At 43.9% G+C, this 14,407-nt stretch overlaps 2 protein-coding genes across 2 annotated transcripts; both read right to left on the reverse strand.

The window, feature by feature from the left end:
• Positions 1–1,671: 1,671 nt before the first annotated feature.
• atg14 (autophagy related 14) lies at positions 1,672–7,623 on the reverse strand. Its single transcript, XM_084181467.1, has 9 exons — positions 7,136–7,623; positions 6,252–6,314; positions 6,082–6,124; positions 5,863–5,944; positions 5,119–5,356; positions 4,428–4,657; positions 3,945–4,153; positions 3,664–3,749; positions 1,672–3,573 (listed from the first exon to the last, which is right to left on the reverse strand). The coding sequence occupies exons 1-9, from the start codon at positions 7,408–7,410 to the stop codon at positions 3,273–3,275; spliced, it is 1,527 nt and encodes a 508-aa protein (XP_084037593.1). The 5' UTR covers positions 7,411–7,623; the 3' UTR covers positions 1,672–3,272.
• A 352-nt stretch (positions 7,624–7,975) lies between these two features.
• Positions 7,976–13,738, reverse strand: LOC311145641 (uncharacterized protein; the record flags this gene model as incomplete). The annotated part of the gene is made up of 7 exons (XM_084181908.1): positions 7,976–8,052; positions 9,188–9,282; positions 11,233–11,400; positions 11,697–11,788; positions 11,943–12,030; positions 12,971–13,299; positions 13,718–13,738. The coding sequence occupies 7 exons, from the start codon at positions 13,736–13,738 to the stop codon at positions 7,976–7,978; spliced, it is 870 nt and encodes a 289-aa protein (XP_084038034.1).
• Positions 13,739–14,407: the final 669 nt, after the last annotated feature.

Genomic DNA, 14,407 nt, shown 5'->3' on the forward strand with positions numbered 1-14,407 from the left:
TGCGGCAAATTTGCCCTTCAAATCCGAGGGATTCACGGTGAATGGCGAACAAAAAACTTTGAAGTCTTTCTCCAGTTCACCAAAAATCTGAAAGCGTTGCTCAAACTCCCTTAACAGTCCCGTTATTTTATCTTTGAACCGCTTCATGTCTGCTACATGTTGGGTCGCGCACACATTTTTCAGACAGGGGAAGTGAGCTGCATCACCACCGGCGAGTTGCGTCTCCCACAATGACAGCTTCAACTTGAAAGAACGTATGCTGTCATAATACTGCGTGGCAACTTTGTTGCGCCCTTGCAGCTGTTTGTTCAAGTTATTCAGGTGCTCTGTAACATCCACCATAAATGCAAGGTCCTGCATCCATTCTGCGGAATTAAATTCTAACACTGGTTTGCCCTTTTCTTCCATGAACTGTTCAATTTCTTCTCGTAAATCAAAGAAACGCCTCAGCACAGCACCTCGGCTTAACCATCTTACCTCAGTGTGGTACGGCAGGCCATAGATGTGGTCTTTCTCTCTGAGAAGGCTGTCAAACTGACGGTGATTCAGGCTTCTGGATCGGATGAAATTAACAGTTTGGATGACCACCTTCATGACGTTATCCATCTTTAATGACTTGCAACACAAAGCCTCCTGGTGCAAAATACAGTGAAAAGTCCAAAAATCACGTCCTCCATTTGCAGATTGCACTTTCTCTCTGAACTTTGTCACAACGCCTGCTTTTTTCCCGATAATTGAGGGCGCACCATCTGTAGCCAGGCTGACAGCGCGGGACCAGTCCACTCCGACCCTGTCCAGCGCGCCGACGAGTGCAGTGAAAATATCAGCTGCTGTCGTTGTATCTGTCATCGGCACCAACTCCACGAACTCCTCGGTGACGGTCAATGTGTCATCAACTCCGCGGATGAAAATGGCCAGTTGTGCAACATCTGTAATGTCCGTGCTTTCATCAATTGCAACCGAAAACGCAATAAATGACTTTACTTTTTGCTTCAACTGGCTGTCCAAATCCACTGAAAGATCGGAAATCCTGTCTGCAACTGTGTTTCTTGTCAGGCTGATATTTGCAAAAGCCTGGTGCTTTTCAGGGCACACAATCTCTGCTGCCTTCATCATGCATGTTTTTACAAATTCACCCTCACTAAATGGTTTTGAAGCCACTGCGATTTCATTAGCAATGAGGTAGCTAGCTTTCACTGCAGCGTCACTGATGTCTCGGCTGTGAGTAAACACAGACTGCTGTTTCTTCAGACCCACCAACAGTTCATTCACCTTCTCTCTTCTCCGCTGTCCTTGAAAGTTGTCATATTTGTCGGCATGAAGACTCACATAGTGGCGACGAAGGTTATATTCTTTCAGCACTGCAACATGCTGTGAACACACCAAACATACAGCTTTCCCATTCAATTCCGTGAATAAATAGAAGGATGACAATTTTTCTTGGAACACTGCACTCTGCGTCCACTTTTCTCTTTTTTGACAGAGACATATTGGGGCAATGAGGGTGCCAAAGCACATAATGTTAAAAGTAGAAGCCGTAATAAATATCGCGGGCAAAACAAAGTAGCTCATCCGGACTGGCTGCACTTGCTTGACCTATTTGCTCTGCCCCGGTATAAACAGTTTGCTTGCTTAACACAATTGCTATTGCGCCATCCAGTGGACACAATTGGAACAGCAGTTTCTTTTATTGAAAAATTGCAGCTCATTTTTATACTTTACAAAATCATCTCGCGGGCCGGATTAAACCCGATTGCGGGCCTGATCCGGCCCGCGGGCCGGACGTTTGACACCCCTGAGTTAGGGGTTTGCAGTGCAGCCAACACTTCTGCCCATTAGATTCCATCTGAACATGGTTGTATAATACACTTGACAGTGACACTTTCTTAATGGTTCAAATCAGACTTTTATGGCAACAAATTGCATGAATCCTTTTTTTTACACAACCCACTTTGTCACTAGTAGGTATAAGTTATAAAGGTCATTACAGAGGTCTTCATTTTTTGTCATGTGAAATATTGCTTATTGTGACAGTGTAAATGCTTAATCTGCATTACCAGTAATTTCAAAATTAAGTTCTACAAGCCCTAAACAAGAAAAATAAACCAACATCTTAAGACGTGTTTTTATGGACATGAATGGTGATCGTCACTCTAAAGTACAGAAATATTGTCTCCATCCATACTGAACAATCGGTAGTAGAATACAGCTATCGGGTCCAACAATTGAAGTAAGCCAAAATGTATTGTGTCCTATCCTATCATTTAAGCCACCTATTCGAATCACCTGTAGTATAAAGACCCACACAACACACCAACGAGGTTTTAGGCACCCACGTTACTATAAATAGTATAAATCTACCCTTTGGAGGAAAACAAATGCCACTAGTTAATCTCCCCCCCAACGCTGAACTGCTGCAGTAAAGTTATCTGTCCCATCCCCCACCCACACAGGCCTGACCAGTAAGTAAACAGCAGAAAGTGCAATGTCATCATTTAGTGAGAAGAACTAAGGTCATGCCCATTGTTTGGCATTCGTCAGTCTTCAAACACAATCCTTACATGAACCATTTTGATGTAATGCAGCATGAAGGAAGGATCTGTCACAAATGGCACCCTATTCCCTATGTAGTGCACTTCTTTTGACCAAGGCCCATAGGGCTCTGGTCAAAAGTTGTGCACTATATAAAGGCATAGGGTAACATTTGGGATGTAGCAAAGAAACATTAAGAACCGACAATATGGATGGGTACACGGGAAAGCAACAGAAGGTCCAGTCTCTCTTTGAATAGTCTTCTCACAACTGCTGGGATGGAGCGTGCGGATGGCCGAGGGTTGCGAGAGAGACTACTCTTTGAATAACACCCTCCCCAAGCGCCAGTCTTTCTCACTATAACCATTTTTACCAGAAGAATCACTGCTGTCAATGACAACATTCTCCTTCTTTAGAAAGTGAGCAATACATTTCCCTTCCTCCCACAGGGATTCAGTCATGCAATTTAGTAAAAACAAATATCCCTTCTTGGTGGTAGTGGACCAGGACTGCAGGCTGACTACAGGCAGAGGCCAGAACAGAACAGTCTCGGTGTGGTGGTCGGTGGTAGTGCTGCATAGCTCCAGCCAGTCCTGGGGTGTATTCATTAGACACCAGACGGACTGAAACACTACCTGAACTTGTTCAATAAAAAACCCTTGTTTTCATTCTACGTTGCAAAACTTTTTTCTAGTGTGCCCTAATATATACGACCCTGGCCAGTGAGCCTCCAGCCTCCCTCAGCGCTGGCCGGTGTAGGCCCGAAACCAGGAGGTGACGGAGGCTGCTGCTGAGGAGATCATGCCCCCGGCCTGGCCCACGGGCTGGGACACCTGCATGGTTGTGCTCTGGGACAGGTCCATGGGCTGGGAGGGGATGTCACAGAAGCGCGGGCTGGGGACCGTTTCCCAGTCTGTCCCCAGGTCTGTCTCCTCGTCCGTCACCATCTCATCCCCGCTCTCCTCTGCCGGGCCGGCCGCCTCCGGCTCAACAAACTCCATGGAGTCCTCCAGGTCTGCAGTCACCTCGTATGGACCCGTCCTGCACAGAGAGATGAGATAGTCAGGCTGCGTCCCAAATAGCAACCTATTCCATATATAGTGCACTACTTTTGACCAGGGATCTTCTTACCTGCCCAGGTTTTTGTTGTCAGGAGAGACGAGGAACATGATGTTCCTCAGGGTGTGGTGAGGGTGCAGCAGCTCACTCTCAACATGCTGCACAGGAATACACACAACTGGTTAGTGACGTGCATCTCCGGTGTGGGCTGATACATACAAGCTAGATCAATCATGTAACAAAGTGATTAACAGTAACACGGCCTAGAACCCAGAAGAGCAAGCAGCAGCACAGTGGCAAGGAAAATATACTCCCAGAAGGAAAACGTCTAGACAAACCATGCTCTGTAGTACCTGTGAGAAGCAGAGGTGAAGGATGTTGGTGTTGAGCTTGGTGACAGCCCGGGTGAACCTGTACCGGCTCAGGCTGTCACCACAGAACTCACTGTTACACAACTTCTTGGGCAGATTGACATCCAGGATGTGAGAGAGGATGTTGATGAGCTGGGTAGCAAAACAGAGGGCTGCACTGATGGTGTGGGCTGGGTTGATGTGGTCCAGCTCTGGAAATGGAAGCTCTTTATGAGAACAAGTAGCCTTGGCACAGTACAAGTCAATATTGCCGATTGGTCATCTCTAAGGACTAGATGTTCCTCTCAATCTGCTAGTCGTTTTTCCTTGTTACATCTCAAAAGACAGATCATTTGATTATGATGTTTTGGTAAGTGTGTAGAGCTAGAAAGGTATACTAAAACATATAGTAAAATGTATGCACTCACTGTACTAAATGGCATATATAATTATTACATGCAACATATTTTGCTATAAACGTCCTACCGGGCCCCTCGTTGGTGCTCTTCTCCTCCACCCAGCTGTAATAGGGGGAGCAGTCCCCATTGCTGGGCAGCGTGACCCTGGGTCCAGTGATGCTAATGGAGGTCTCTCCATTCTGGTCGTCCCAGATCCAGCGCCCTGACAGGTAGGTGGTGCGGCGGGCCTCAGCCAGCTCACTAACTGTGCTGGAGGTCAGGGCCAAGTCGCACTCCGACAACACGTCTGCTGGGTCCCTGAGAGAAAGGAGCAAAGAGAGGGAGAGACTGTCATTACAGAATGAGTATCTCTATACTGTAACTCTTTCAATCAAACAGCAGATGAGAGGTCCCTCAGCATGAACTTTAAAATTTGAATCAAGAATCAGCTGACCGAGACTGACCCAAATCCTAAAACAACAACCAATGTCTCAAATGGCCAGAGAGCCTTGGTATTGGTGCTGTCCTTAAACTAAAGCCCATTGCCGTAATGCTGGCCAGTCATGGATGGATGTCATGGATGGAGTAATATTTAATACTTGGCTCTGGCCAATGTGGTATGACAGTGGTTACCAAAGCTCTCCTCAAGGACCCCCAGCTGTTTCATGTATTTGAGAGCCAGCACACGTGATTCAACTTGTTAACTTATCATCAAGCCCTTGATTAGGTGAATTGGGTGAGCTAGTGTAAAATGCACTTTAAACAATGGCAATGCTTACCTGCTGCCCTGTTTCTCCTCCTGTGTGGGGAAGATGTGAGCGGTGAGCTCCAGGATGTGTCCTCTGCGGACCTCAGCCAGGTGCTCCAGACGACCCTGCAGCTCCTTGCCCCTCTTCTCCAGCAGCTCTCCCAGCTGCCGGTTGTGTCTCTCTATCTTGTCCCTCTTCTCCTGATGGCGGCTGGCCCGCCGCTGCAGCCTCTGACTCTCCTCTTGGGAGCGAAGCAGCAGGTCCTTACCTGGGAGGAGAGGGAGAGATGAGTTGATTGACTAATATGGGTCAAGTGGCAGCCTATTCCCTACACACTGCAGTACTTTTGACCAGGGCCCATAGGGTCTGCACGAAATAGGGAATAGGGTGCGATTTGGGATGCAAGCCAATGTCTTACACCTTTTCAGGTTTGCCTGTTTTCTTAAAGACAGGTTTCATAAAGACATGGGTATGAGGAAGACAATAAATCAAGATTATTATTTTAATAATGTAAAATAGAACAGAACAGTCAAATAGTGCATTGTCATTCACACTCACCTCCATATGTATTTGGACAGTGAAGCTAACATTTTAAATTTGAGAAAATGTTTTATATGAGGTGACAGTACAGAATGTCACCTTTTATTGGAGGGTATTTTCATACATATCTGTTTTATGGTTTAGAAACAGGGGTGCGTGTATAAATACACATGGAGGTGAGTATCACTGATTTGAATGTCTGATTTGAATGGGTGTCAAAGCCATGTAACTCACCACTTTTCACCTCTTCATTCCCACAACCAATAGCCTCCTTCAGCTGCTCTAGTTTCATCTTGCATGACATGATCTTCCATTTCTGAATAAAACAGAATACAAATGCTAAGGGTAGATGGGAGTTGAAGAGAACAGGCAGGATATTGACGCATTTGAAAAACATAAATTTACGAGAATGTATATAAATATGGGAGGTCCTCTACTCATAACTCAACTTACCAGCTGATCTGCCTGGACTTTCTTGTCCATGGCTGCAATGACCCTGGAAGAAAGAGTAGAGTGTAATATCGATATGGTTACAAAATAAATGGAAGGTAGAAATACAAATGCTTGAAAACTGCAAAGTAATATTTAGCATATTCATGATAGCTGCAAATATTCTACTGTACGTCTGTTGGAGAAGTTCTTTGTCCTTCTTCAGCATTTGAAGTCTTTCCAATTTTTCAGTGTATCTGGAAAAAAATAGTTACCATTAGAAAACCTACATTAAAAAACAATGGAGCCACCCTGGTCATAGACTGTTCTCTCTGCTACCGCACAGCAAGCGGTACCAGAGCGCCAAGTCTAGGTCCAAAAGGCTTCTTAACAGCTTCTACCCCCAAGCTTATCATGGCTACCATGACTATTTGCATTGAATTGAATGCGGCCAAAGTGCCCATTGCCCACTCCAAGCAGGTGTTGGGCAAGAGAGTGTGGCCTAGCTCCCTCCCTACTTCACACAAACAAGTTGAGATGTACTGTACTTTTGTGAAACTAAACAAAAATGTAGTCTATTTGATTCTGAAATCCCCAAAGTATGTCAGTCACAGTGTAAGTAAAGTATTAATCGACCTTCACGACTACAAAGAGCCATGACGTCACGATGACAGAGTTATTTTCCGTTTCAAGACACTAGAAAGTTAGTTACTGTAAGTACTCTGTTGAGGGCGAGAAAGTTGGTGCTCAAATTACATGATTCAAAATAACATAGCTAAGTGTTATGCAATCTAGGTCAAGAACGTTCCACATACAGCCTTACTAGGTATAACTTTTTTATGTTACACTTGTAAACAAGCTTGCTAGCTAGCTTAGCTGACGTTTTGCTACGGGTAATAATGGTTGTACAGTAGCTAAACAACATAGCTACACTACCAGTAGCTAGCCAGGCAGTTAGTTTGTTTGATTGTTGGTAGCTATTAAATGCAATGTTAGCTGATGATGCATAGCCAACATTTCACTACTAAAGCCTTTATTTAGAGCTGTGTTATGAAGTTAGCTGAATGTAAACACGCACCGTTCAGGGTTTCTACCGTCGAAGTATACGAAATCGCCTGCATGGATGCATCGGGCACAAGTCAGCTTGCGCCTGGCGGTGTTGCAGAGGGGACATCGCTCCACCGCGACATACAAACCCTCCGCATCGTCCACAGACTCCACCATTAGAGATCCAGGGGAACCTGTAGTGGTTGTGGTGTGTAAGTGGTGCGAGCGAAGCTGTGGCCGAGCCCCGGGCAGCGCTCCCAAAGTCCCTTCGCCAGAGCAGACTTCGCTTCGCAGTGAGGATGCCATGGAACTACCGTTCAAGCGCTAACGTTAGCTAACCCAGCTAGCTAAATTATAGCTATTCTGGCTACTGGTATCCAGTCTGATAGTTTCCACTACTTATTGTAAATGTTACGGATATATTTATCACCGCAATGCCGTCTTCATTTTCGGAAATGTGGCTATGTTCAGTCATGGAATATATGGCTGCTGTTATCTAGCCAGCAGCAAACGGTGTCTGTATTTTGCGTGAGATGGTTTGTTTATGTACGCATGGTCACGTGGGCATGTTCATATAATATTTGCTGTAGATTTACACACAGGTGATTTACAACCGAAAATGTACTGCATGATGTATAACATGCAGACTTAGATTTTATTCTCTCTTTTTTTGAGAAGGTACAGTATTCTATGACAGATTAATTCATTACAAAATTATAAAAGTACATTGCAATTTGACCATCTACACACTTCCCACAAGTGCAACACACAAAATGTAACAATTTAGGACGCAGTTATGTTTTAACAGAAATTAAGATTAAGTGCATCAAATGCTTTCATCGACTTCACACAAATCAGCGAATGCACTTCTTCATTGCTTTCTGAATCCCTTCAGAATGGGGTAGATGTTCTCAAAGGCTTCATAGATTTCTCCACGTTCTTTAGCTCCTGAAAGAAAATGGAGAGTATTTCTGGCTACATTTTTTTACGTGAAGATTTAAATCAACATTTATTTTCAAATGTGAAAAGCAAGCACGTCATCATAGTACTGTTTCTATTAGACACATTCAGGTAGGTCCCTCCCTGTTAGGCGTAACAGTCAATACCCCGTACAGTAGGTGGCGGCAATACACCAATATGTGTAGTCTGCCATACAACTTTAAAAAAGAAGAATAGCCGTAACAGCAACCCCGTGAGAACGTGGCAGAAGCAAATGTTATGTTTAAATCAGATGGCGTGTGGAGTGAAGATGAAAATAATTGGATTACAGTGGCGAATGAAAAATGAAGTAAGAGAAGTAAAGTGGAATCTAGTAAATCCAGGCCTATTTAGTCTTTGGTCAGAGTAAGGGTTTTGCATCGATGTTACCTGGGAGATCCGATTGAAGTCTATAAAACTTGTGGATGGGTTGGATGAGGTGGCGTTGATGAGTGTAATGAGAAGTGGGCTTATTTTTTTGTGTATCTATGCAACAGAAGGAGTGTGCTTTATGCCTCAAGAAGATAACGAATTGGAATGTGTCGTGTGTGGATCTTCGAAGCAGGGCACCTATCAAGGGTGTTATCTCTGGGGTGGCATTAGAAGTAAAAGCAAAGGATATACAGTATGTGAATAATTGGATCAAGTGGTTGGTACACACCGACTGACCCACATGGTGGATGGAGCTAGGAAACCCACTCCATTCATTCTATTGTTTTTTGATGAAGAGTCTCTCCCTTCTCACCAGTATTTGGGTTGTATGAGATACCCTGTGAGAGCCTTAGTTCCCAAACCCATGCAGTGTTATTTATTCCACCCTTCCCGCAAAGGATTATGTTTTGTTTCAATACCCCCTACAGTCGGTGGTAGCAATACACCAATGGGTGTAGTCTGCCATAAAACCTTACAAGAATAGGCATAATGAATACGCCCCAGGGTCACGTTCACTAGCCAAACATTGTTGAACGTTGCAGATAAAAATACCATGAATAGAGCCGACATGATTCTATATGCCAGAGAGGCATTTGTTTTACATAGCATATTTCTATCGGAATGTTCTTCAACAGTGTCCTGCTGAACCCGCCCCAGTTGTCAACATACGTACCTGTCAGAACCACTTTTCCAGACACAAAGATCAGTAGCACAATACGTGGTTTCACCATGCGGTAGATCAAACCAGGAAACAGTTCTGGCTCATAACTAGAGGGCCAAAAGGTATCACACAGTTAGCTACAGGAGAATAGAGAATAGGTTGTTCAGGTCTGGAGTATACAGTAGGGAGAACAAGTATTTGATACACTGCCGATTTTGCAGGTCTTCCTACTTACAAAGCATGTAGAGGTCTGTAATTGTTATCATAGGTACACTTCAACTGTGAGAGACAGAATCTAAAACAAAAATGACATTGTATGATTTTTAAGTAATTAATTTGCATTTTATTGCATGACATAAGTATTTGATCACCTACCTACCAGTAAGAATTCCGGCTCTCACAGACCTGTTAGTTTTTCTTTAAGAAGCCCTCCTGTTCTCCACTCATTACCTGTATTACCTGCACCTGTTTGAACTCGTTACCTGTATAAAAGACACCTGTCCACACACTCAATCAAACAGACTCCAACCTCTCCACAATGGCCAAGACCAGAGAGCTGTGTAAGGACATCAGGGATAAAATTGTAGACCTGCACAAGGCTGGGATGGGCTACAGGACAATAGGCAAGCAGCTTGGTGAGAAGGCAACAACTGTTGGCGCAATTATTAGAAAATGGAAGAAGTTCAAGATGACGGTCAATCACCCTCGGTCTGGGGCTCCATGCAAGATCTCTCCTCGTGGGGCATCAATGATCATGAGGAAGGTGAGGGATCAGCCCAGAACGACACGGCAGGACCTGGTCAATGACCTGAAGAGAGCTGGGACCACAGTCTCAAAGAAAACCATTTGTAACACACTACGCCGTCATGGATCAAAATCCTGCAGCGCACGCAAGGTCCCCCTGCTCAAGCCACGCATGTCCAGGCCCGTCTGAAGTTTGCCAATGACCATCTGGATGATTCAGAGGAGGAATGGGAGAAGGTCATGTGGTCTGATGAGACAAAAATAGAGCTTTTTGGTCTAAACTCCACTCGCCTTGTTTGGAGGAATAAGAAGGATGAGTACAACCCCAAGAACACCATCAAAACCGTGAAGCATGGAGGTGGAAACATTCTTTGGGGATGCTTTTCTGCAAAAGGGACAGGACGACTGCATCGTATTGAGGGGAGGATGGATGGGGCCATGTATCGCAAGATCTTGGCCAACAACCTCCTTCCCTCAGTAAGAGCATTGAAGATGGGTCGTGGCTGGGTCTTCCAGCATGACAACGACCCAAAACACACAGCCAGGGCAACTAAGGAGTGGCTCCGTAAGAAGCATCTCAAGGTCCTGGAGTGCCCTAGCCAGTCTCCAGACCTGAACCCAATAGAAAATCTTTGGAGGGAGCTGAAAGTCCGTATTGCCCAGCGACAGCCCCGAAACCTGAAGGATCTGGAGAAGGTCTGTATGGAGGAGTGGGCCAAAATCCCTGCTGCAGTGTGTGCAAACCTGGTCAAGACCTACAGGAAACGTATGATCTCTGTAATTGCAAACAAAGGTTTCTGTACCAAATATTAAGTTCTGCTTTTCTGAGGTATCAAATACTTATGTCATGCAATAAAATGCAAATTAATTACTTAAATCATACAATGTGATTTTCTGGATTTTTGTTTTAGATTTCGTCTCTCACAGTTGAGGTGTACCTATGATAAAAGTTACAGACCTCTACATGCTTTGTAAGTAGGAAAACCTGCAAAATCGGCAGTGTATCAAATACTTGTTCTCGCCACTGTATTTGAATATTCTGTGAAAAAAGAGTGAATAAAATACACTATAGTATTCAATCAACAAAATGGACAGAATATCTCTGACTAAAGGATGTCAGCTAATTGTTGTCTATATTCCGGTTTTCTACACTCCCCCACATGGATTTAAAAGGAATGGACTACTGGGGTGTGGAATATGGTGGTGGAAACTCTCCTGCCATGCTTGCACCAATGCAATGCATTTAAACACATGAGAGGGAGTGAACACTTCTGGAGAAGGTTAGAAAATCCTAACGCAGCCACTAAATGTACCTGCTGAACTGCTGATGAGTCAGCACCAGACCCTCCAGCCGGATGGGGAAGCAGACATCACAGCTCCCCACCATGTTCTGTATCTTGAAGTCTAGGAATTTTGCTGGAAAGCCCAGCTTCTGCACCACTCGAGCATACTTGCGGGCAGCTAGGCGAGACTGCTCCTCACTGTCAGAATAGAGAGAAAAAACAGCATAGTGGCATGGCTCAAGCAATGAGAGGTGCATACCTAATGTTTAGATGTAAAAAAATAAATAAATAAAAAAGGCCCTGGAAATGAGTGTGATACCAGTGTTCAGTAGGGCACACTAACAAAACATCTTGCAACATAAAAACAAAAATGTGCTTTTATTGGAAAAGTTCAGGTAATCTCAATTTCACTCAGTTTCTAAACATTTTTCTTTCTACTGAACACAACCATGGTTCATGGTGTTTGTCTGTGACATACTGTCCTTACGTCTCACCTCTTGGCTCCTGTGCAGACCATCTTTCCAGAGCTGAAGATGAGAGCTGTGGTCCTAGGCTCCAGTATTCTCATAATGATGGCAGCAAAACGCTGAAACATGAGTACAATGCCCACATCATGGCATAATAATGGAAAACTAAATATCTGATCGTAACCAATTACAATCATTCAAGAAAACATCATTTGGAACAAGTTACACCATACTGTATATAAAACTAAGTATGGACTGGATATACTTGAATACCTTGGGGTTGTACTCAGCATTTCTGGCTTGTAGAGCGATGGATTTCAGGTCCAGTGGGCAGGCCAGATTCACTGTGGATACAATATTCCTGGGCATAAACAATAAACGGGCTCACATGCAAGCACTGATCAATATTAGCTCATCAATACAAGCAAGACGAGTAGGGGCCATTCCGACATGGTACACTATTCCCTATTTAGTGCACCGCTTTTGGCCAGAGCAAACCCTATTCCCTCCCTGTATAGTGCACTACTTCATTTCCCAGGGTCGTATTCATTAGTGCAAACCCTAGTATTAGCAAAACCATTCACAACAGAAACCATTTAGATAGTTTGGAGTAGCCCTTGACCATGACTCTCAGTTCCATTACATTACACATAAGAGTCATTGGACGAAGGATTCTTCTGTAGGGGGGAGTTTTGTTAAGAGTCCCGATGCTCGGTTTGATCATTAAAACGCATCGCTTGCGGGACGCTTTTGGAAGCATAAGGATCTTTCTTTCATATCGGCAAATTTTTTTTATTGGTACACCCCTTTATAGGGTTAGGGTTCCCACACTGCCATATTTCCATGTTACAGTGCTTGTTTATGGAAAACAGAGTGGACTATATGCACTAATTAGTTATAATAGTTATCTGCGTCTCCAAACACCTGTGTGTAAAAGGAAGACAGATGCCACAAACGTGTTGTTGTCACTGAAAAATACAGTTGGCTGCAACTGTTAACAGTAAGTGTGTATTTTGCATTTGTGAAATTATTTTGATTTAATATGAAAGTAGAGGGATTTATGATTCAAGAACCTTACTGCAATTGAGAATCGATTCACCTTTAGATTGAGTATTTAGCTGTTTTTGCTTCCATAGCCAATTTGCCCTTTAAACAGAACATGTAAGATCCTTGGGCTAAGGAGTAATGTTAGGCTCCTTTAGTCCAATATTGGGCTAAGTTTGGCGTAAACAGTTTGTTGCAAAACGTTTTGCTAAGATGTGCATTATGAATACAACCCAGGTAATTGTAACATTACGCACTGTAACATGGGGATGATTCCAGAACTCTCAGCCACTGGGGTCATGGGACAGAAGGTAGAGGCTCCCAGCATGGCCACCTTTTTAGGGTCAGTCTCAGCAGACTCCTCTTGTCTATAGCCATTGAAGACGCCACTGTTTTGTGTCACGTTAGCATTAGAAGCAGCGTTTCCACTGGTCTCTTCCGGCAGATCATCAGGCAGGAAGCGGAGATCCAGATCCTCCCTGACGTTCTTTTCCGGTTGGCTCAAGGAGGAGAGGAAGGATGTGTCCTGAAGCTGAGTGGGGGCCTGCAAGCCCAGGTCCCCTTCAAACAGGTAGCCAGAGGCATCCTAAAAAATCCCACCAGACACAAGAAAAACCAATGAAGAGTGTGGAATTACATAGATTTTTTTTAAACTATAGGCTTATGAGTATTAAACACCTGCTGGTTGAAGTTATTTCAAATGTTGGGTTAATTTGAATGAATAATACACTGTTTGTTTCGCCCCCCTCAAAAACACTCCATTGACTTCTATCATAATCCCCTTATAATAATAAATAATAATATGCCATTTAGCAGACGCTTTTATCCAAAGCGACTTACAGTCATGCGTGCATACATTTTTTGTGTATGGGTGGTCCCGGGGATCGAACCCACTACCTTGGCGTTACAAGCGCCGTGCTCTACCAGCTGAGCTACAGAGGACCACACTGGCATGTAGGGTACTTACTGGTACATTTCCAATTAGGTCATCAAAAATAACTCACCAATGCTGAATCTTCCTCCATGATTGACCATGTAGAAACACAAACAGGATTCACTTTTAGACACCACTGGGAGCCTTAGTGTCGTTCATTGATTGACAGACAACTAAATTAACTACAGGTGTGAACGCTTTGGAGAAAATGCCCATGCCCTGCAGGAATACAATATGGTGTAATTGCAGACCGCAATTCGGGGCGTTTCTTGATGTGGGCATTCCTTGATATCAGGAAACACCCATTGGTTAGTCCATTGATACCTGCCATTGGTCAGTTCCGGTATTACGAGACTGATGGTTTCTCCACACAGATGATTTGTTTACATAGCAGGTTAGGTTAATTAATGTGGCAGGTTAGGATAATTAGGTTAAGGTTAGGAAAAGGGTTAGGCTTAGCTACAATACTACAGTTGTCGACAACTGTTGTCCCCGACATGAATGAAACTGCCAGGGACCAATGGCAAGTATGACATCAAGAAACGCTGAGATATCAGAAAATGCCCCTAATCGTGGTTTGAAATTACACCCTTCTCCAGGAGTATCCGGTTTCTGGTAACTAGGATAAAGTACATTGTGCGCTAAAAGTATTTAAATTATAATATTATAATGAACCACCATAGGGATTTTCGCTCACCTGATTTTCATAGTGTCTTCCACCAGAAGAGGGAGACAATTTGAGTCGAACTGTAGCAATCGT

This window comes from Coregonus lavaretus (assembly GCF_964263955.1).
Source record: "Coregonus lavaretus genome assembly, chromosome: 18".
NCBI classification, from domain to species: domain Eukaryota; kingdom Metazoa; phylum Chordata; class Actinopteri; order Salmoniformes; family Salmonidae; genus Coregonus; species Coregonus lavaretus.